Source organism: Mytilus californianus, unplaced genomic scaffold, assembly GCF_021869535.1.
Source record: "Mytilus californianus isolate M0D057914Y unplaced genomic scaffold, xbMytCali1.0.p SCAF_8, whole genome shotgun sequence".
Classification (NCBI taxonomy): Eukaryota; Metazoa; Mollusca; class Bivalvia; order Mytilida; family Mytilidae; genus Mytilus; species Mytilus californianus.
Window position 1 is genome coordinate 47,766,310 of NW_026262734.1, and position 24,884 is coordinate 47,791,193.

Below are 24,884 nucleotides of genomic sequence, written 5' to 3' on the forward strand. Positions count from 1 at the left end.
AGATAGCTATAATCTGAGGTGGGAAGACCTTCAATTGTTCTCTGAACAATTGGTTTTTAATTTTATTCAATACTTTCTTTTGTTTTTGTTAATATTTTATTTTTATTTTACTATATTCTTCAATTTTATGTATTTTTCCCATTTGTAATGAAAAATAATGTACATTGATTTTTAACTAAAGTAATCATTACATTACATGTAATTGTAATGCAGAAAATGTGCATTACAAATTATTTTGCATTACATCAAAAAAATGTTATATTACAATGCATTAAAATTACAAATTACCTTCACCCAAGGCCTGCTCGGAACCCTTTTGCTTCATTTATGTCATAAATTGAAGGTTTGACTGTGACAGTACAAATAAATCCCGAACACCTCGATATCGAGATCTTGATTTCTGTTCCGATTGGTAAGGTCACCTAAATTACAAATAAATGACATAATACGTATTTCATATCTTATAATGTCGTATACCAGAACAAAAGTTCTTAAAAAAACGATGTCAACTCAGTTTAATATTTAATACATGCAGAGTAACACGATAGACGTTTCCAGTGGACTTTTAGCTGCGTACACAAACGTAACAGATAGATTCCTTCAGTGTTTTGAGGGATTCTTATGCTCCTTTCTTATTGTCGATGCAATAATTGGTAATCTTTATTTCGTGGTTTGTGTTGATAGATGATTATGCATTGTTCCTTTGGTATGGCATTACTTTTTTTATTTATATCAAAACACCGACTATTTGTATACAAAAGTACTTGATTAAACTCAATAAGTAGGTCGTTGTCATCACAACTTATCAATTAGGTACCTGGTGTTGTTAATAGTTCTTTTTTCGTCCTCGAAATAGATTTACAAGTCCTGATAACAAACAGGGAACTGCGACTTCGTATAGCTATCGCACAGTGACAAGCAGAACCTTGCCAACCAAATCCGCAGTTGGTCAACAACGCATGGACCTATAAAAAAGAATAAAGGATGAAGGTGTTGATGCAACATGATTTTTGTTGATATTTGTGGATATTGGGATAACCCAGTTTAATGTATAGTTATCTATAGTATAAATGGTTAGAAAAATTGAACCTCCGATTTTCAAAGGAGCGATTTATTTCCGTAATCTTGATTTTGGATTGACACTTTCAAATTCACCTATCTTAACCTTGAAAATACTTTAAATTTATGAGACACAACAATAACACACTGATACAAACGATTCATTCAATACACAGGTATGTAGTATATGCCTTTCTTAGAATTTCACATTATTAATAAAATTTATTTATTTGATATTTTAATCTTATAACTTGTAAGTTTTTATTCTTACCCAATAAGGTCCTTTTTCATTTGTGTACATACAAATCCGCCAATGTCTATAAAGTGATAATACTTTCCATCAAAGGTCGAAATATGAGGATCATTCACTGATTGACAAAGCTTGCTTGTCATTGATGCATCTTTATCTAACACTTTAACCTGATATTCTATTGTTTTTGTCTCAATCTAATTAAAATTAAATCTCCGCACTTGCTCCTCGTTGTTTATATGTCGCGCGTGGGAGATCTAACAACAGCCGCTTGAGGGTCATGTCTAGGGTCAAATTTGCTGTAGCCAATCAGCGAAGGTGCTACAAAGTGTTAGGGTATTGGACTGGCATAGGAGTCTTAGTAGCATCTAGAGGTCTTCCGAATGTATATAAACAAAAATGGCAGCCCCCATGCGAAAAACGTTTCGTAACATACAACTGTAATAATAGTTTGTATTATTGCCTTCCGAGGTTAAAATGGCATTAAGTGAAGAATGCACCCCAAGGAAAATATCAGTATGAACAAACATTTGTGTTTTATGCGGTTTTTCTTTCATCCAGATAGAAATCTCCTCAACGGGAGAACGTGTTGAAAAAAAAAACTGTTCAAACTGAAAATTCAGCAGAACTCAGAGAGAATCGCAATGATTTCTAGTGTTGTTACTGGTTTTGAAGTAAACGCCGAAGTAGACAATGACAATGGCGTCTGTATTAAATGTTTTAGAAAAGTCCAACAGTCAATCAAATTAAAGAAAGATGCATTAAAAATTCAAGAAGAACTAAGTGACTAACTTCGGGTGTCTTACCACCTGTCCAATCAGAAAGATTAATTGCTAATAGATTTGTTAATCTGCAAGGTGGAACAAACAATAATATAAGCTTAGATGAATACTTGAGAGATGTTGAACAAGGATACAAAAGTAACATGTTCAGGACATCAGACAAAGGAAAGTATCCTTCAACACTCTAAAGAGTATCCTCACCTAGTTAATTTTGCAAGCCATTTTGATAATATTACCAATTTAACAGGAAAGAAGGGGTTCCACCATATACGGTCATACCAAGCTGATGTTCAGAAAATTGCAAAAGACCTACTACAAGAAAATGTACTACATGTAACATATAAAACTTCAAGAATAATAACAATTAAGTGCAAGGAGCTAAAAAAAGACAAAAACCCATTTGACAGTGCATTTATAGGACTTCGTAGATTGATTCATCGCCGTGACATCAACCAACAGTCCCCTTCCATCGCCATCAAATCCACATATTTGAAAAATATTGCTTGGAATTAAATTATTGTGAATAAAGTGTGCAGGTTTAATTTTCTCTTAAGTCATAACCTTAATTAGCTGGTACTTTTTTAGTAGTTTGTTGCTGATATTAAAGTGTCATAAGTCAATGAGACATCAACCCAACAAACAAAGTAATGAAATACTTTCAGTTTAGTTGCAGAATATCATGGTCATTTTGATTAGGCAGCATAACTACCTACAAAAACATGTTTATAAAAATGTGGCCTGATTTCTAATGAGACAACTATTCAAAAGGGACCAACTTATTTTTCTGTATTAAAGTTCACAGTTCCACCTCTGACTTTGAGTAAAACCTATAGCAAGCTGTACAAAGACCCGAAATGACTTTATGAAAACATCAAGCACGTTCGTACAAAACAACAATGAGATAAAAACCAAACTTTTACAGATTTGTTCACAAGGCGACCAGCATGCAGATATTTACCCTATATGTACATGTAAAGAGCTGTTGATAAAACTTATACAAGGTGGTGTTGGTTAAATGTGCTTTCCTGAGTGATGAAGTTATTAGTGCACATTATTTGGTTCAATTTCTATCTTAGTCAAATTAAACACAGTAACTTAATATAATAAAATGCTCTGCTGGGCCCAGCTTGATACCACTGCAGAGGTCGAACCCTGAACAGTTGGGGCAAGTATGGACACAACAGTCAAGCTTGATACAGCACTGAATTTGGATTGTGATTAAATATTTGACACAGCATAGGTTTCTGACACAGAATAAATGTGGTCTAAGAACTTATAAATTTTTAATTTACCTATTCAAACACAAATTATTGACTGGAAACTACAAAAATGCTTGTTTTTTGGCCCCTTTTTGGTTCAAAATTCCTTAACATTTAGGGAAATTATCCCCAAACTCAAACCTAGCTTTCCCTTTGTGATATGGAACCTTGTAGTACAATTTCAGAAAGATCCATACACTTACACACAAGTTATTGTCATGAAACTAGAAAAATACTTGTTTTTTGCCCCTTAATTACTAAAAGTTTGAGGCAATTTCCCCCAAAATCAATCCCAGCCTTCCCTTTGTGATATGGAACCTTGTGGTACAATGTCAGAGAGATCCATACACTAACACACAAGTAATGTCTGGAAGTTACAAAAATGCTTATTTTTGGCCCCTAATTCCTGAACTGTTGGTACCATAACCCCCAAAATCAATCCCCATCTTACTTTTGTGGTATTGAACCTTATGGTAAAATTTCATTGAGATCCATTTACTCAAACTAAAGTAAGAATGCAAAAACCAATGTGTCTTCGGACGATGACGCCAACGTCATACCAATATACGACCGCAAAATTATTTTGTGGTCGTATACAAAAGAAGATGTGGTATTAAGTCTATATTTGACTGTTTTCTTGATGAACACATTGGTCTTGAACAAAGTTGTAAGATATAGTCCCACTTCATGTTATTGTCTTGAATATGCATGAAATATTTGCCACTGAAACCCAAGTGAAGAAATCAATAATCAATCAACCTGTCAATGTTTATTTTGAGCAAAAATAATCATCCTCTATGTATACTGTTGGCTACACCAAGTTAAATACAATGAGTTTGCTATATAGAACAAATATAACATCATCAAGAACAATGAACAAAAAGGTCAAAGTCATACATGTCATATGAACCATGCCAAAACTTAGCACAAAAGGACATGTACATCAATAGCAATAATTCTATACACCAAAGATAGTTGACTTGTTGATCAATAAACCATGAAAAGTCAAGGTCAGAAACCAACCAGAGTGATTTTTATAGTTCGTTCCTGTGTTGTACTGTTACACCACTGTCCCAGGTTAGGATCCTGCTAACATGTTTAACCCCGCCACATTCTGTATGTATGTGCCTGTCCTAAATCAGGAGCCTTAGGTAATTCAGTGGTTGTCGTTTGTTTATGTGTTCCATATTTGTTTTTCGTTCATTTTTTGTACATAAATTAGGCCGTTAGTTTTCTTGTTTGAATTGTTTTACATTTGTCATTTCAGGGCCTTTTATAGCTGACTATGCGGTATCGGCTTTGCTCATTGTTGAAGGCCGTACAGTGACCTATGTTGTTACTTTCTGTGTCATTTGGTCTCTTGTGGAGAGTTGTCTAATCATGCTCATTGGCTATCATTCCACATCTTCTTTTTTACATCTTACAATAATTCCACACCAAATATATTTTTCTGTTTGTTTATCATGTTTATAGTAATCGAGATGCAGATTGACCCCGAATATAATTATATGCTTGTTTCATGAAATGAGGTCAAGATTAGGCGAATCTGCAACCATATCTGACAGACATGGTTTTCTCTTTTGAATTTTTTCATATTTTTCTGGTCGGGGCCTTTTGTAGCCGACTAAAGGCATGGGTTTTTCTCGTTGTTCTACAATTGCTTATATCAAGTTATTGAAAAGTCTGGAGGGTAGTTGTCTGATTGGCAATCATACCGCATCTCTTTATTTTTAAGATGAAAACAAGTAAATATCTTATGATGTGTGTCAATCAGTTACTGTCTCATTTGTTTTTATACGCTACATCTTTTTTTAGTCACATTGACAGCTGCAGGCATGACATGAACCCAGATCTAGAGTGGCAATACAGCAATTGCAAGGGGGTTAAAAGTCAAAAAAATTTGAAGAGTCTAAAGTTGAATAAGTTACAGAAACCAGATACTGAAAAATTAAATAAATAAATATCAACTGTTTTAATCATCTTGTATTTCTAATAAAGCCATATCAAGATCTTCGAAGTATTCATAGGCCGACAAATTGTAGTCTTCAGTATCGCTATCTGAAACAGCAGAATCTTCTTGCTCCTCGAGCTCCTCAACAACTTGTTCTGACAGAAATAACTTCTCAAGAGGTAACATATCACAGGATTCACAATTACAAGACTTAGTACACAAGTCACAGCATGAATGTTTCCTGCTTTCTTTCTTCATCAAATCATCCAAGTCTGAATTTCTGAGGAAATTACGCATCAGATCCTTTCTCCTACAATCTTTAGCTTTAAGAATTGCCTTAGCTTCCGGTTTCAACTTCTGCAAGTGGTATCCATTGTATAGGATAATGGCAACTGATGGATTTCCATCCCTCCCCACTCGCCCTATTTCTTGCAGCAAATCTACCAGATTATTTGGAGGTCCAAATAATACCACTCCACTACACTTTTTTACATCTAAACCCATTCCCAGGGCACTGGTTGACAAAATAAGTCTCAAAACACTACTTTCCTCCTTCAATGCATTAATTATGATGTTTTTGTTAACATCTGGAGTTTCAGAATGGAACATCTCAATATACTTGGCACAATGTGGCAATTCTGTTACAATGTACTTATAAAGTTTGGAAGTGTCATTTATCGATGAACAATACAAAAGTGTACGTGGGAAGTCCTGACTTTTTTCCTCTAATGCATCTACTAACCATGTCATTCCCATTTCAATTTAATTTTTAATTTTGGAAGATACTAGTTTAATATTAGACTTGTTTGGTGATAAATTAATTTCTGTTGTGTCCTCCGCTAGCTGCAATATTTTCATGACTTTTTTCCTAAAGCTTACAGTGCAAGTTGCACTTAAAGCCAATACTGTAGCATCGGAAAAGAGGGATCTTAGTTCACCTACATTTGAAAACCATTTTCGAAAAGCCTTTTTTTCTGTCTCCTTCATCTTGGCCCCTGAAAGAAAAATAGAAATAAGTACTTCTATAAAAACTTTTATAAAAGGTAAATATCAGCATCTCTTGCCTAGATTGTTAATTCTTATGGCAAAACAAAATTAAATACATGTATGTGCTTGTCCATATTGTTATGTAACAGCCTATCATTCAGTGGTTGTTGTTGGTTGCTGTCTATCACATTTGTTTAGGGTTTTAATTTATTTTTCATACATTCTTATAATTACATTGTAATGGTTCATCATTTTGCAAGTAGTGGTCTTAAAAGAGCTTACTTTTTAGTATTAGGTTAGCTCGTTCTGAAAGCTGTACAGTTCTGTACCAGTGGTCTTAATTTTTTACTTCTATATTTTTGAAAATCTAAATTCATAAAAATGGGAAGGGAGTACACATCAATATATAGAAACAATTCATCAAAATTTCATGCAAATTAGTTGAATAGTTTTTGAGTTACTGTCTGACAGGTTGACGATTGACAGACAGTCACAGGTTAGGGGAGGGTTGGGATCCCGCTTACATGTTTAACCCTGCCACATTCTGTATAGTGCCTGTCCCAAGTCAGGAGCCTGTAATTCAGTAGTTGTCATTTGTTTATGTGTTACATACATTTGTATTTGTTTTTCGTTCATTTTTTATGCATAAATTAGGCCGTTTGTTTTCTCGTTTGAAGTGTTTTACATTGTCATTTCGGGGCCTTTGATAGCTGACTATGCGGTATGGGCTTTGCTCATTGTTGAAGGCCGTACGGTGACCTATAGTTGTTTATTTCTGTGTCATTTGGTCACTTGTGGAGAGTTGTCTCATTGGCAATCCTACCACTATTCTTTTTTATATAGACAACGGTATACCATAATACGTCCTGTAAATGTGCGAATAGAAATGAACATGGGGAATAAACATTGTATCCACTTACCAAATTGCTATTGTGTGAAACTCATCAATTACAACCAACTTAATGTTCAACTTCTTTAAACAAGTTCTCCAATAGGGATCACCAACCAATGTTTCTGGAGATGCAAAAATGACATCTATCAACCCCTCTTTGATTTGATCGTCACTCTGGGAAAGATGATCCTAAAATGCAAAAAAAAATGTAGGTGGGCAGTCTCCAAAAAGACATATTTCTATGATAACTTCTATAATTTAAATGTACACTGTACAAATACCCTTTCTCCATTTCACTGCGTTTGATTAAAGATTGAAATCCAATGAAATAATTCTTATTGTTGTAAAGTCCAATACAGAAATGAATATAGCTGAGATTTCAATGAATGCATGGCATATTTTCTCGATTTTGAGATGTTTCTGCCAATGTATCTGTTTGGCCATCCAACAAGGTCTTTTAGACTGCACTTTTTCATATTTTTTTTTTATTTTTTCATTGTTTAACACCTGAACACAAACATGACAAATAACAATCTAATTTAAAAATTAAGTTTCCCGCACGTTTCTGAGCCATGTAAAGCTAATTATGCTGTATCATTTTGCTCATTGTTGAAGGTCAGATGGTGACCTATAGTTGTAAACTTTGTCATGTGTTGTCTGGTGGAGAGTTGAGTTGGCAATTTTACTTCAAGTCTTGTACATGTACGACATCTTCTTATTCTTATATGCATGTATATTTGTTTTGAGATAGATTATTAGTACATGTAATTTAACAACACTTCCCTTGGACTCTGGTGCTTCATTAATACAACATGTAGTATATATCTTTATACAAAGTATGAAGAACTAGCATTATGGCCAAAACGACTGTAAAATACTGGCAATATGACCGATACAATCTGTTCTCGGTGAAATGAGACAAATTTATGTGCTACCATGGCTACATGTATGATGAACTGCTTCTGCAGTTTTTTTTAACTTTGCTCATGTATATCTAAGTTTCATATTACTGCTTTGTTACTGTTAGTCATGTGTATGTGTTGATATACTGAAGTTTAAATGTTTGTTCCTGCAAATAAATTTTATTTTATTTGATAAGGCATACATGTACATCTTTGCCTGGTCAGATGCGGATCCAGGACTATGGAAAAGGGGGCCCTGCATCTAGACACCATAAGGTGTGGGAACAACGTCTTAAGACATTTTTGTAAGATAGAGGCATTGTATTAATTATATAAGTAGCTCCAACAGCATAGGCAGATCCAGGGGGGCCTGGGCTCCCCTTTTGTGGGAAAAATTTAGTTGATTATATAGGGAATCACTGAAGCATGACTGGAGGGGCCCCCTCTTAGGTCAGTCAGTGGGCCCCCCTTACAAAAAGTTCTGGATCCGCCACTGTACAGGGGGATAACATGTCACCCCTAACTGATTTCTCATGTGTTATAAACATCTTTATTATACAACACTGCCAACATAATAATTATAATATAAATTAGGTGTTTAATGGCATTAAATACTATAGTATAGACTATTCCATTTATTGAAGCCTTACTACCACTGCATGCTTAAAGTTATACTAACCTTTGTATGCAGCAGTAATATTTCCAATGTGCGAGAGTTTTTTCAACTGGTCCTGCATCAGAGCTACTAAGGGACAACAGACTAAAACTTTTCAGTCAGAACTGTTTTCAATAACCGCCCGGACAACTGGAAGGTACAGTTGAAACGGCAGTGACTTGCCAAAACCAGTCGGGAGTACAGCCACGCACTTCTTCTTGTTAACTAAACACTCTAAAATTTCCTTTTGCTTCTTCTTTATATCATTTATACCAAATTTTGGCAAAACTTTTGTCAAAACGTAGTCCAAACTGGGCGCATCCATGTTTTTTAACGATCCGATAATGGTATACAAGCCCGTCGCTGATTGGTTAATCGAAATTTATTTTCTGCACGCTGATTGGTCGGTCAAAGTTCACCAAATTTGACCCTAGACATGACCCTCAAGCGGCTGTTGTTAGATCTCCCACGCGCGACATATAAACAACGAGGAGCAAGTGCGGAGATTTAATTTTAATTAGATTGTTTTTGTCTTTGCGTGGTCAACTTTTCTTTGACTTATTAGTTGTGAATGTTTTCCGTTTGAACATCCATTCGCATATCATATGTATCAACTAACGGATAAGTGAGATTCTTAATCTAGCTCAAGAATCTTACTATGTCAAGGATTCATGTAATCTGTTGAATAGAGATTGCTAGTTTTGTTTTGTCCTGGGTTGATTGATCATCATTAGGTTACTAAATTTAACATTGCATTACTGCTAATGGCCCTCGTCTTTTAAACTTACGTTCGTGATATATTTAAAATGAATTGACTATTCTAATAAAACAGATTGCAGAGCTGTGTAACAATTTCTTGTGATTGTTATTAAGATATTGTAACATGTATTGCAGTGAATCTATATTGTTATTTTATCATTCAAGAATTGAGAAATGGTAAACATTGTTTGAACAATTTTCACAGGCTTTCATATTTCTCCGGCTAAAAATAAAAATAACAGAAGACTTAACTACACATTATATAATGATAATCAAATTGGAATGTTAAGTTAATAAAATGTAGCATACCTAAGAATTATATACTCTTAGCTAATGTACGAGTTTTGTTTTTTTATTCTGACATCGCTTTAGAATATAAAATCACCAGCTTTGAAAGACCTAACATTTGGATTGTCATACAACTTAATATGTTGACTATCATGATATATAAGTTTCATACATATGCGCTAACTATAATTTGTACATTTTCTGATAGCCCAATTATTTCTTATGTCTGCATTCATATGCATATAGTTTTTAAGTTAAATATATAGCACTGAAAATCTACTATATTTCGTAATGGTTCGTTAATAGCAACAAGACAGCATTGCCACCTCATTTCATACTTTGTATTGTTTAAATTGATATCACGTATATCTTTAAAGAAGGGTTTTCTTTAAGTTTTGAATTATTGTTTGTCCCTTGTTACCTTTATAAAATTGATAGATTTTGAATAATTAAAATACTGAGATAGCACCTGTAAAGCAATTGTGAATTGGAGCAGTCATTTTGATGTATGCTACATGTACCTTCAAAGGACTGGAATAGATCAATAATTCATAATCAGTCGTTCAGTCAATTTAGGCTTTATCCACTGCAGCCAATACAGTCGTGGCAGTACAAATTACATTTTTCTAAAATATATCCAGTCTATGTTTTGACTTTGAGAAGTTGTTATTTTCCTAAACATCACATTAACATACTTAACTGTCTAAAATGGTTCCTGAATACTAACGATTGACTATAAGCAAATATTTCAAAGTATTTTCCCTTCACTTCTTTTTATTGACGCAGTGGGTTTAAACGATTAACTTACAAATATTCCTGCCTTGAACTTTGCACTGTACTGCAATGGACCAGGAACAAAATTAGCTGAATAACGCATTCTAATAGCACATTGAACCTACAATTTGAAAATAGTATACAAATGTATCTATACACGTAATAACATGCCTGCTGATATTTGTATTCATTACTAGTATATTATCGCACTCCGACAAAAAAAATCTGTTTGTATTTTTATTCCTTTCATTTTAGTTTTTTATATATTACATTTTAAAACTGTTTTGATTCGAAAGCCCTTGGTGAATCTAATGTAGACGAAACGCGCGTCTGGCGTATAAAATTACAAGCTTGGTATCTTTAATGAAAATACTCATTGACGTTTTGGTCCCAAGTCTATCAACATCCTGGTACTGAACACTATTGTTGTTGTAGGAAATACCATTGATGTATTCTTTTTCTGAACACTATCTGTTACATAATGTTCAATCATTCGTACCAATTAGCTTTTTGATGATCAAATGTCACACATGTAAATATATATAATTAAACATTGTGTTATTGTCTGGATGAAATAGGTCTCAAACAGTCAGGGGCATTACTTAAATAAGTAACAATTAAAATTACCTATACAAGTAATGTTGAAAACGAGGCTATTTTAAATATTACTTATATAAGTAACTTTTCTGAATATTATTTGTATAGGTGTCCAATTATACAGATTTTAGTAGTTTTAACAAATTTTCACAGTCATCTGGTTATTTTTCCCATGAAATATAAAATCTAATCCTTCTGAAACACTAATTAACTTTCTGACGCACTTATCTTTCATACTGACGCTTCTGGGTCAAAGATTGGTCTCATGGGACTATTAAATTATCATTTTCCTCCAAAATCTTGAAGGTAGACTGATATAAATAGATAGATACTTGTGAATTAATTAAGACTTGAAGTTATTTATAACTTGTAACCAAAATCAATTACATATGTTCCTTCAATAAGTGTTATTACTATTTTTTTCAAAAATGTATAAAATAACTTATTCAAGTAATATTTTTGTCATTATTTTTAAAGTAACCCTTTATCTCTGTACTCCTCTCAAATCTAATAAATTCTTTATTTTATGATATAAAATGATGTAAAAATTCATGAAAACTACATTTAGTCTATGCTTCTATTGAAATTTAAAATAACTCTATTAAGTAATTTTATTATTTTTAAAAACAAAAATTACTTATATAAGTAACTTAAAAAAATAACTTGTTTAAGTAACGCCCCTGACTGTCAAATGCAAGTGTTCGACAGAAATCAATTAATTTTAAAATGTATAATTTCGTGCTTGAATGTAGATAATATTATATTGGGTATTGTTTGTAAAATTTCTTTTGCAAATTTTCTTTTATTATAATCTTATATGATTTGCACGATTATGCCAACTGTTATATTATCATAAACAGCTGTATCAAATGTGTCAAAATATAACTGACAAAATTTATTAAGATTAAACTGTATGAATAGATGTGAACTTTAACTGAATGTATCGAATAATAACAACGCCTCGGAAGCACGAAATATTTAACGCCTTATACTTCATTTTTACAACACTGAGTGGATACCTTTGCTGGTGGACAATCAGTCTCTTATGATATCATCAACTCAGTAGTCAGTACTTCGGTACGGACCTGAATTATAACGGTTTAAACATTTTTAACGTCCTTTTTGGTCATATAGCCCTTCAACCTTTTCGGGTCTTATACATCCTTGATTTTTAATTACTTGGTTTTGAGCGATCCTGATTAAGTAGATTTAGACAAATGATTCTGACACATGACATTGGAAACGTATTGTTTTAATTTTTAACAAATCTGGGTCGATACCTATGATAGTAGATCATCAGTCTCCGCGGGTGTCATCAGCTGCGTAGTCAGTACTTCCGTACTGACAAGTTAAATAACATGTATAACAAACCTTTCTAAAACTGCCCATTAATACATTTTGAAATTATAAAGAAGCTTGTGTGTTGTGTGTTGTTTACTATTGTTTGTTTGTTTGTCTTTTTCATTTTTAGCCATGGCGTTGTCAGTTTATTTCCGATCTATGAGTTTGACTGTCCCTCTAGTATCTTTCACCCCTCTTAGATTTCCATTTCCTCAGAAAAAGTTGAACTTAGATTGATGTTGGCTACTTTTAGGTCTTTTTTTGTCATATTGCTCTTCAACAGTTCCGGTTATTGTATATCATTTGCTTTCAAATGTGTTGCTTTAAGTGTTCCTGATAAAGGTAAATTATAAAACGCACTGTGGACGCATGCATTTTAACAAGGGATTTTAATTTTAACTTTCGCAGTTTCCTGTAAAATACATGTTAAAATACGCCAATTATTATGTAATATATACATCCATATTCATTGTAAAGCTATCTATCCAGTCTGTATGTTTCAGTAAAGTAGTGTTTATATATCGCATTGGAATGTTAGTATACGACGTAATTTTAAATCCATTTATATACCAGAAGATTTCGTATATATAACATGTATAAATTTCATTTGACCCTTCGTCAAACTTGTATTTGAATACTGGTAATAAACTTGGTGTGGGATCGTAACCTGGATTTTGGAAACTGGAACCTTCAAATAGTTCTGCCAGTACAGCAACGTCCACTGTTATCTTCGGATATGATGCTACAATGCGAATAAAGTTCATACTGAACAAACTTATAATAAATTTACACTTTTGGACCCATTGTACTTATTTTCTCTTTTATCAATTTTTCTAATCAATTTACGTCTACAAGGAACAATTAGTATGCATAAGTCTTTATTGCTGCTTAATATTATGTTCATTTCTGAATATAACGAAGTATAAGAAAAGACGCATTCATTAAAAAAAAATGTCCATTGAAAACAGTCGTTGTCTTTGCAACATATCTGCAAAGGGAGTTGAACGTTTACTTTAACGTTTAAAAAATGTATTTTTATGAACCTTCAATCATTCACTAGCATCAAAACTTACAACCAGATATTCGAATATCTTTCCTGTTTTATTTTTGATGCATAAGTGCAACAAACACTTACTTCAGATCCATACGCTTGAATATTGAAATAATCAATGGAGACGAGTGTACTTACAGCTACACTCAGGATAAAATCCTGTTTCTGATAACGTACCAATTGGACAGACAACTTGCCCACTTCCTGTAAAAAACCAAAGCACCGGACATAAATTGTATAACATTTATTCACAATCATTATTTTATTACACAATTGGTATGTATGCATTATGGTATCTTTCATTTAATGTAATGACATAATGTACTTGTCGGAGAAAATCCTTTCAATCATCAAAATCCTGGAAAAATATACTGCCATTAATTATTATCTTCCCGTACAATAATTCGCAGATGTTTTCCCGTATACAGTCACCTTTACTACTATACTTCTCATTATAACTTCGATTACCACACATCGCAAGTGCGAGGGGAAAACCGTGATGAAAGAAGGCAAACAAACTTGTAATGAAAGATAAATAGTAATAACTGATTCGTAAGGAACAAATTGTAAAACAAACAATTTAAAATCTGTCAAATAACTTGAATTAACAAATGAGACTGCATGAGCAATATACAATAAAATATTGTAGCTCTTCCAATTTACATATTTGTCACGTGCTCCACGTGCGCTGTGATCATTGTTTATTAATGTTAGGATTCGGTAAACTTTAGCAAAACAATCGAAAGTTAATGTTCTTGCAACCAACAATCACTGAATTAAACCTTATTTGTCAATAATACATACTAGAATTGTAATAAACCTAAACCAAAAACGTGCTAACAGGATATATGCATGATAAATACATTCATGGGTTCAATATGTCTGATTACATTTATATGACAAGAAACTCGTTTAATATGTTTTAATGATATAATTGATAAAACAAGCAAATTATAAAAAAAGATATGTTCATACCAAAGCAAAACGATGAATTCTGCGGTGTCTTCTAGAGATAATAAATTAAAAACTCTCCACAGTTTCTTATTTTTATGTCAATGAACTGTTCACAAATGTCATACTCTGTTTGAACACATGCTTCTCTGCTAATGTTACCATCATTCTCTGTAGGAAGATTTCCTGGATTATATAAATAATTCATTATGTAAATTGATCATTGACAGCCACCAACCTCCAACATACACATTTAAAGTGTGAACCTTCTTTGTTGAATAGTATTTTTTTCGAATTCACATTTTGTATTTCGAAATACTTATTTACCATTCAAACAATACGTGTTGAATTAATCCACATCCCATCTGAACTTTTTTTATTCAACCAACACAGTTTATGCACTCATTAAAACAATATTAATATGATCATTGGCGGCTACCATTGAGGGTATTTTGTAATGTAACATTTTCGGAAATTGTTTAAAATAGGTATCATAAAACACCTATTTATACGTAGCATTCTGTTTCACTCCTTGCTATATCTTTATAAATGAGTTGAAGCTTTGTCGGTTAACCTTTCTTGTACATGTCTATCACATTACCCCCAAAACTTTAAAAAACAGCATTTGTTAGCACACGATATTAGACACTCAAAACATTAATTTCAACGCTGCGATTTGTTAATCTTAAATATAAGTGCACACAAGAGAAAATAAACTGATGTATAATGATTTCAACGTACAAAATAAAATATCAAGTAAAAATATTTTTTAAAGTATTTATATATTTATATATTCCTATGAAAAATACCATTAAGCCAAATGGGATAAATGGTTCCACAATGCATTGTTCCAGGAGGAGATGATGGCATTTTATCGCCGTTTGCACTGATCATTCGGTCCCATCCTTCTTTTAAATAGTCGTCGTTGATGACTTGACCACTTGAGAAGTCCTAGATATAGTCTTTTGATCGTTTTTCTTCATTTTTTATTTCTGTATATTCAGTGCATTCTGTACTGCCTATAAAGATATGGTCATTGTGTTAATCTAGTAATTTTCATTTTTCCTGCAAAAAACTGAGTACCATTTCAAATGTTGTGTCATAATAATTATAACTTGGATACGTATTATCATTTTTATGATAATGTCATTATGATAATAAAATTTGTATACACTGCCCATCTCTATTCTATTTGTTGAATTTCCTCGTACTTTCCCCTTTTATGCTTGGTTTAGTACATAAACTTTGAATTATAATCTGAACAAATTCAAACACAGACATATTTTTTATTTCAAATCGAAAGGGAAACGTTGACACAGGTTTTCATCTTTATTAAATACATCGACGTAATATAATTTGATAATTATTTTTTGAAGTAACTATGGTTTGTTTATCCTTTTAACAAACGGAAATTAAAATAACGAACAGGTTTTTTTTCATAAGTCATAAATGCTTAAAAAAAAGAAACTATCATATTATCATAAAAGACATGTTAGATGTGTAGTTCAATCTTTGCATTAATCTAATGCATGTTGATACTACATTGACTGCATTGGCACGGACATAATTAGAACACAAACACAATTCATACACAAGTGCAGTTAGAACGACTGAAATCTACACAAACCTATCTGGATTGGCACAATCGCGAATTGGTTGACCGGCATGAGGTGATTGCGTCTCAACTAGCTAACAACATTTTTCGCATTGCTTGATTTAAGACAAGACACCTTAATATTCTTCTAATCTGTGATTATACCGTTTTTTTTCCTATTCCTTATTGTGCCATATTGACTGGATGCGGTTTGGCAAGCAGGTGATGCTCTAATAGCATTAGACGTTTACAATGTGGAAGCACCTCTGTTATGTATTTATTTTACTGTTAAGCGAATGCACTTGTCAACGAATATCAAGCCTTTCTAAATTGAAGACAAATTTAATTCTTTATTAATATCGTTTTTAATAATGTATCAATATTTTCCATTCTGGTCTGGTCACAGTAATTATCATATTTTTGTTTTATCTACTGAACACGACATTCATAAATCTCCTTATTGAGGTAGATAACATCAGTAAAGATAATAGTACACTAAACATTGTTAACCAAGCTTTTTGAAGCAACTCAAACATGTCTGCATCAGCGTCTGGTGGTAATTAGATGAATTAAGTGGTTTCGTGAGGTGTAAGAAGTTTTGTCTTAATCAAAAAGAAATAATATAAATTGACATACGTAACCTACATATTTTTATATAGAGTGTCATCATGGTCATATCAAATATATCATCATCTAAGAACCTCCAAAATGTTTCCAAATTGCTGCTGTTTTTAATGAATTGTTTGATTTGATTTGGTTCCGAAAAGAAAATGTAGTCATCAGAAATACCTATTCTGTTGATTAGAAAAGAAGTAGTCACTATACTCATTGTCCGTAAATCATTGCCATCATAAGTTGTAGATCCAATCGAATAGTCATATATTCTCTGGTCTTTGGTATCTGCAAATTGTAAATATTGTATAGTAAATACGTATTATGTGATCTCATGTTACACGAACTGATATCATTAATTATACTGCAATCAGCTATTTTACTATACAGATAAAGCTATACGTATAAACGTAAGCTTTATACGTCAATGACCTTGACTGACCTATTAGCCACGCCTACTTACCGGAACTACTTTATTTCAACAATGTCACGTCACTTCCATGGCAATTGTGTCAACAATCGTTAAACTGTCGATCAACTGTCAGTTTTAATAATAAAAATAATAATAGATTCGATAGTTTTGTTTTCTTGAACCAATGATATATTTGTTTTTTATAATTTTTGACATTTTCAATTGATTCTTGAAAAGCCAACATATTCCAATGCCATAAACCCTCCCCCCAAACTTCGTCTGCTAAAATTTCCAGAAAAATGTCGGACGAAGTTGCAAACTTCAATCTCCTGTGGTCCCCATTAAATATGTTAGAAGATGAACAAGATGTAACTTCAAATATTGATGAAGATCTAGAAAATGTCCTCATCCAAATAGATATGCTGGCTGATCAAGGAAGTACTGAAATAGGTCTTGAATACTCCCTTGATAGTGATACACACACCACTGACACTGCAAATACATGTATTGCAACTGTTCCAACTGTTCCAAACACAACACATGAAAACATGGAACTTACAGATAAACAGTTTGACGAAGATTTTTTACATCTTGATGAAACTGGTGTACAAAACTTTCTTGATAAGCAACAAAACAAAAACACTGCAAAGAAATCATTTTATGACCTAGCATTGGTTACCAGGTTTCTTAGAAAGAAAAATGAAACTAGAGAAATACAAACAATACCAGTTGCTGAGCTTGACTCTCTTCTTTCTATCTTTGTTCTTACTGTACGAAAAAAAGATGGCCAAGAGTATGAACCGTCGACTATCCGTGGCTTCATAAGTAGTGTCGAGAGAAAACTCAGGCGTCACAAATATGGTCACTCTATCAAGGGAGATGACAATGATGAGAGTTTCCACCTTACTAGAGAAACATTAAAGGCAAAGCAAAAACCATTAAAACAAAAAGGCAAGGGCAACAAACCTAAAAGGGCCCAGCCACTAACAGATGAGGAGATCAGCATGCTATTTGACAAGAACATTCTTGGTGACAATTCTCCAAAAGCCCTCCTCAACACAGTATGGCTGAACAATTGTGTTCAATTTGGACTAAGAGGCGTCTCAGAACATTACTCACTTCGGTATGTTTTTATATGAAATAATATTTAAGTTCCGAGACAGGTATTGTTAAATGCAATAAAAAATTGATATCAGAGAATTTCAAAAAACTAACATAAAAAAAAAGAACAATATTAAAGCGATATGACATACATGTACGTCATAAATAACACACTATTATCTCCTAGATCTCGTCGATACAGTTGTTTCATTGGCAATCATTTCACATCACATTGTTTCTTTTAAACAAGCATAAAAAAGCTGAAATATTCACAGGAATAAATCACATTTTATTTTTATAAAATATTTAGAAAACACACGGATCATTTTTACTGCACATTTGCTCGAGTGTAATCGAATTTTCTAACTTCAGGTGAATAAACAATGTACATACATTGTACATAAAATGCATCTATATGTTGATTGATTGATGGTGGTTAACGCCACTTTCAGACCGCATAGTTATACATGTTTTGTGGCGAACAGTTACGAAGTCCATATTTAGTGTACAAACTGCATCTGGTTGTCGCTTTTGTTTCACTGAATAATACATGCATATAAATCCACTTGATGAATAAACTTAATAGCGTCTCATTCTGTACAATTCTCCATATTTGTGACACATCTTTCATCTGTAATAAACTACTGCGATTGAAATTTTGCATCATAGTAGAAAAAGTTTTTGTCACAGCTTGGAGTTTTTAATTCTATAAATAATTCTAGCACAATACTTCATCACTCACAAATATGAATCAAATTCAGACATGTATACATATAACTACTCCTTAGTTAGTGAATGGTATGGTGTTCAAATTCTTGCAGCTAGCAAATCAGAATCTCTGAAAATAAAATAAATACAAAAATGAGACTAGTCACTTAACTAAAGTGAAGGGAGTATAATGCATACATGTAAGAATACATACACAACAAACATGAAATAAAGTCTACATTTAAATAAGACATTTGGTTTTCTCGTCCAAATATGACATTTTGGCCTTTTATAGATTTTTATACATTGTAGAAGGCTTTCATACACATAATTTGGTCTCTGGTTGATCGTTGTCTCATTGGCAATCTACCGCAAAGTAAGAACGGATTGTCTGATATCATGACATTGTTAACTGCGATTGACCAAGTCCACTGGTGTAACTCGTTCATAAATAAATAAATAAAACTATTATTCTCAAATTGTGAAAAATATGATAACGATGTTGTTTTTTTTTCAGTTGGGGAGATGTAACTTTAAACACGGCATCTGATGGCACAAAATATCTAGAATTAAATGAAAGGCAGACAAAAACTCGAACAGGGGCAAATGTTGCAGACGTTAGAGAAGTGTCGCCTAAAATATATGAAACAAAAGGGGATCATGATCCAATAACGTACTATGAAGTATATAAATCAAAGAGGCCACAAAATTTCAATGATGCAGATGACCCATTCTACTTGGCGCCACGCACCATTTCATTGGCCGACACACGTTCCCAAATATGGTTTCTTCGACAGAAAATAGGAGAGAGAAAAATGGGTTCAATAGTTAAAACCATGAAGATTGAAGGAGGGTTAGATGAAAACAAGCGTTTAACAAACCATAGTGCCCGAAAGTATCTTGTTCAGAAACTAAGATCAAATGAAATTCCTTACACGGACATTATGCAAATTTCGGGTCACAAAAATGTTAATTCCATAAACAGTTACAGTTCAATTTCAGAAAACAAACAGAGAAAAATTTCAAATTTGTTAAGTAATACAAGCAGCGAGGAAACTTGTCACACTTCCACCGGGCCAAACTTACCGTGCACAACAACTTCAACAGTCCTCTCATCTTTGTCTCAGCCTGTCAACCAACAAAACAACCTTGATATGATGGCACCTTTCATTAGCTCGCAAACCAATATGTCCAGCCGTATCAATTCCATGTTTTATGGCGCTACTCTCCACATCAACTCCCTCAATGTTTACATGGACAAACCGCCTCAACAGTAATGGCCGCGCGCCAAATTCCGTTAGATCACAACGTGTAGTAACATTTGTCAAACTTTTTATGTCTTCAAGTTGTTGATTTACCACATATTTATTAAATGTCACTCTGTTATTAATCTAGTTCATTTTCTCTTTCTATTTCCTAAAAATATCAATGTCTTATCGCCTGGACTTTATGAATTACTACGCTATAAAGGGAAATACCCAACAATGGTACCCCAAGAGGGAAATTCTGAACACTTTTTTTTTCTTTTTAACAATAAATTTGTTACGTATTTTATTTTTGATATTTTTATCGATTTCAGTATAAAGACAATAAACGTATAGTGTCTTGAAATATGAAATTTATTTGTATTCGGCACGAAACAGGGGGAAATGCTCGGTAGAACCTCGCATTTCCCCCAGTTTCTTAGCCTCATACAAATAAATTTCATATTTCAAGACACTATACGTATATTGTCTAAGTATATGTGAAATATGTCAAATAGGGCTAGCACCATCGGAAAATCTCAAATGAAAGCATAATGATTGTAAACTTATAAATAAATAGTGTTCTATAGGAAACTTTAGCCGCCCTAACCGACCTGGTGAAGAAGGATATCGAAAATGCTCCCGTGGAAGAGGAGATTAGGGTAGTCGACCGGCGCAATGCATTGAACGGAGTCTTTGGCACAGTCAGAATCGAACCGCTCCAGCAGCATGATTTGGAAACGTTTTTCCAGGTAAGTCGCAGCACCATCTCCAGGACGATTGAAGATGCCCTCACCCGAAAGAAGGGCTTGAAGGTACAGCTAGTGCTGAAAGTGGAGCTGGTAAAAACGAATCCCGCGACTGGGGGGAACACCTACGTTATCCCTTACTTCAGATCAGTCCAGACAGTCATCACCGAATTAGCAGACCTTGACTTCGAGATTGCGGTCATGGTAGGGAAGATCAAGGAAAGCATGTCAAGGTATATGCGCGAGGGTAGTGGATGGACCTTTGCCCACATCGAGCAGCTAGAGATCCACTTGAACGAATTCAAGCCACTTAGGGGCAGCTCGTACATACCAACCCCATCAGCACTTGCCAAAAAGAAGGCAATCGTCAACGTGAGAAATGAGGATGATCGTTGCTTCCAGTGGGCAGTGTTGGCGGCCCTGCATCATGATGAGGTGGATGGGATTCATGATTATCGCCTTAACCAGTACAAGAAATGGGAGGGTGAGCTGAAATGTGACGATATCGACTTCCCAGTGTCCCTAAAGGCGATCGATAAATTCGAAAGGCGGAATGCAGACCTCAACATCAACGTCTATGGCTACGACGGTCTGAAGAAAGGTGAGGATGGGGAAAAGGACCTTCAGGTATATTCCCTCAGGATATCCAAGAACACCGGCACGCAGCACGTAGATCTTTTCTTCCTGACCAGCGATAGCAAGCAGCACTACTGCTGGATCAAAAGCCTATCGCGACTCTTGACGTCTCAAGTGACAAGTCACAAAGAGTCGGTATACTTCTGCCGCAGGTGCCTGTGCCACTTTTCCAGGCAGGACATCCTCGACGAGCATATGGAGTACTGCGGTCAGAAGGAGGCGGTCAGAATCGAGATGCCGGAAGAAGGATTCTTCATCAGCTTCCAACATCACAAGCGTCAGATGAGGGTTCCATTCACCATCTACGCGGATTTCGAGTGCTTCACGGGAAAGATGGATACCTGCAAACCCGACCCATCGCGAGCCTACACGAGGGCATACCAGCTACATCGACCATCGGGTTCTGCTACCGCGTGAAGTATGCCCAAGGCGACTACAAGAAATCGGTCGTCTACTGTGGGGAGGATGCGGCCAAGAAATTCATGGAGTGCATGGAGAAGGAAGTTGGGGAGATCGACAAAATCTATCGGGACAACAAACCCATGACGATGACGGACAAAGATAGGGAGAGCTTCGCGGCGAGCACACTCTGCCGCATTTGCGGTGGTGCATTGGTTGAGGATAAGGTACGGGATCACGATCACCTCACGGGTAGGTATCGCGGCGCCGCACAAAATCAGTGCAATCTTGACTTCCAGCTCCCCAAATACGTGCCCATTGTCTTCCACAACCTGAGTGGGTACGACGCCCACCTTTTCGTGAAGGAATTAGGAGTCGGGGAAAGGAAGATCACATGCATCTCCAACACCGACGAGAAGTACATCAGCTTCTATAAGAAGGTGGGAGACCTTGAGATGAGGTTCATCGACTCCATGCAATTCCTGCTCAGCTCTCTCGAAGCCTTGGCAGGGAATCTTACAAAGGACAAATTCAACGCGACGCAGAAGTGCTTCGGCGACCGCTCCGAACTGATGCTTAGGAAGAAGGTATATCCCTACGATTATATGGATGGGTCCGCAAAGCTGGAGGAAACGCAGCTACCGCCCAAGGAGGAATTTTTCAGCAGACTCTATGGCACGCACATCAGCGATGAGGAGTACGAGCACGCGCAGCAGGTCTTCGAGAAATTCAGCTGTCGGACGATTCAGGACTATCACAATCTCTACCTGGAGAGCGACGTAGCAATACTGGAGGATGTCTTCGAGGATTTCAGGGATACGTGAATGGTGAACTACGAGCTCGATCCCGCACACTACTTCACAGCCCCGGGGCTATCCTACGACGCGGCGCTGAAATTCACTGGGGTCCGACTGGAGCTTCTCTCAGATCCGAACATGCTGATGATGTTCGAGGGTGGGACTAGGGGTTGGTGTGGCCATGATCTCCCATCGATATGGCAAGGCCAACAATCCCTACATGACCGACTACGATGCGTCGTATCTGACCTACTTGGACGCCAACAATCTTTACGGGTGGGCCATGGCGCAACCACTTCCCACGGGGGATTTGAATGGATGGAGCTGTCAGAAATCGAGGACATCTTGAGCTATCCGGACGACCACGAATATGGCACCATGGTGGAATGCGACCTGGAATACCCCCAAGATCTCCACGACGATCATAACGACTATCCTCTCGCGCCGGAGAATGTGGAGATTGACGAGGTGCGTAAGCTGGTGCCTCACCTAGGTAAGCGCACAAAGTACATCCTCCACTATCGAAACCTCAAAATGTATATTGGAAGGGGGATGAAGCTTGCCATGGTCCTTCGCATCAGTGGATTTAGGCAATCCCCATGGCTTAAGCCGTACATCGACAAAAACACCGAGCTTAGAGCCGTGGCCAAGTCCGACGCCGAGAAAGATTTCTTTAAGCTCATGAATAATTCGGTTTTCGGCAAGACCATGGAAAATATCCGCAAGAGGGTCGATGTCCGGCTGGTCACCAACGAGAAGCAGGCGCTGAAGCTCGTGGCCAAGCCCAACTTCGATCGTCGGGTCGTCTTCACCGAGAACCTGGCAGCCGTCCATATAAAGAAGACGAAGCTTAAGTTCGATAAGCCCGTCTACCTGGGAGCATGCATCCTGGATATTTCGAAGATCCTGATGTATGACTTCCACTACGGATTCGTGCGGAAGATGTATGGCGACGACGCCCGGCTGCTCTTCACCGACACCAACAGCTTGGCCTACGAGATCCGAACCGAGGATTTTTACAAGGATATCGCTCCCCACGTCCAGGAGAAATTCGACACGTCGAACTATCCGGCCGACCACCCCTCCGGAATTCCGGTCGGCGCAAATAAGAAGATTATAGGCATGTTCAAGGACGAGTGCGGCGGCAAGAGCATGACCGACTTTGTGGGACTCCGGCCGAAACTGTGGGCCTACAAGATGGATGACGGCGACACCACCAAGAGAGCCAAAGGAGTCGTGAAGACCACCATCAAGCGCAACATCACCTTTGACGACTACAAGAGATGCCTCGACACGCAGCAGGAGGTCTACAAGTCCATGAATATTATCCGCAGCCACCTCCACCAGATCTACACTTAGGAGATCAACAAGGTCGCCCTCTCTGCCAAGGATACCAAGCGCCACATCCTACCTGACAGCATCAGCACCCTCGCCCACGGACACTGTCGCATCGCTGACGCCCGCGATTGAGGTGGGACCTTCCCTCTCACCACCCCTCTGCAATTAGCAGGCTCTGACGGGTGCGGATGCCCATCTCTCCTCTTCTGCACATAGCAGGCTCTGACGGGTGCGGATGCACATCTCTCCTCTTCTGCACTTGGCAGTCTCTGACGGGTGCGAATGTCCATACCTAGATAAATGAGCAGCATACGCATGCACGGCATCCTCCTCCCCCACAAGCCCCTCTCCAACGTAGAGCTCGACGAAGCTGCCAAGGCCCTAGGCATCCCTCGATTCAGAGGAGTATTCATGCGCGATGCCCTACCACCCAGCCCGCGCCGCATTGAATGTGGAATCTTGAATCACGATAGCTGGGAAGGTCCTGGAACGCATTGGACTTGCTGGTATTACTTTGACTCCTATGGATTGCCACCGCCTGAAGAGATGGTAAACTACTTACAGCCTGAAATTTGACATAGCACCGATGAATTACAGCAGCGAGGCTCGGTGGTGTGTGGTCACTTTTGCCTATTCGTGTTGAAAGTATTGGCGACTGGAAAATCGCTGGGAGATACAATCTTCTCACTCTATAAATAAATGGATAAGTTTGGATCTCATGCAAGAAAGCGTGCATCCCTTCGGCGAATGCTACAGGATTTGGATATGAACGACAATCGCATTTCTAGTCTAGGAC

The 24,884-nt window shown here is 36.2% G+C and overlaps 2 protein-coding genes and 1 long non-coding RNA gene across 3 annotated transcripts in view; all 3 read right to left on the reverse strand.

The window, feature by feature from the left end:
* The window catches only part of LOC127712588 (von Willebrand factor D and EGF domain-containing protein-like), a 104,534-nt gene extending 93,904 nt beyond the window's left edge, over positions 1-10,630 (reverse strand). Inside the window, exon 1 of the mRNA XM_052219103.1 lies at positions 10,593-10,630. The gene's annotated coding sequence lies outside the window, so the exon portion shown is untranslated. The remainder of the gene's footprint in view (positions 1-10,592) is intronic.
* LOC127712055 (ATP-dependent helicase wrn-1-like) lies at positions 5,323-5,910 on the reverse strand. Its single transcript, XM_052218246.1, has one exon. The coding sequence runs from the start codon at positions 5,908-5,910 to the stop codon at positions 5,323-5,325; it is 588 nt and encodes a 195-aa protein (XP_052074206.1).
* A 7,855-nt stretch (positions 10,631-18,485) lies between the features above and the next one.
* LOC127712590 (uncharacterized) lies at positions 18,486-20,249 on the reverse strand. The gene is made up of 2 exons (XR_007987175.1): positions 20,012-20,249; positions 18,486-19,055 (listed from the first exon to the last, which is right to left on the reverse strand). It is a non-coding gene; the product is annotated as an uncharacterized LOC127712590 (long non-coding RNA).
* Between the last annotated feature and the right edge of the window lie 4,635 nt (positions 20,250-24,884).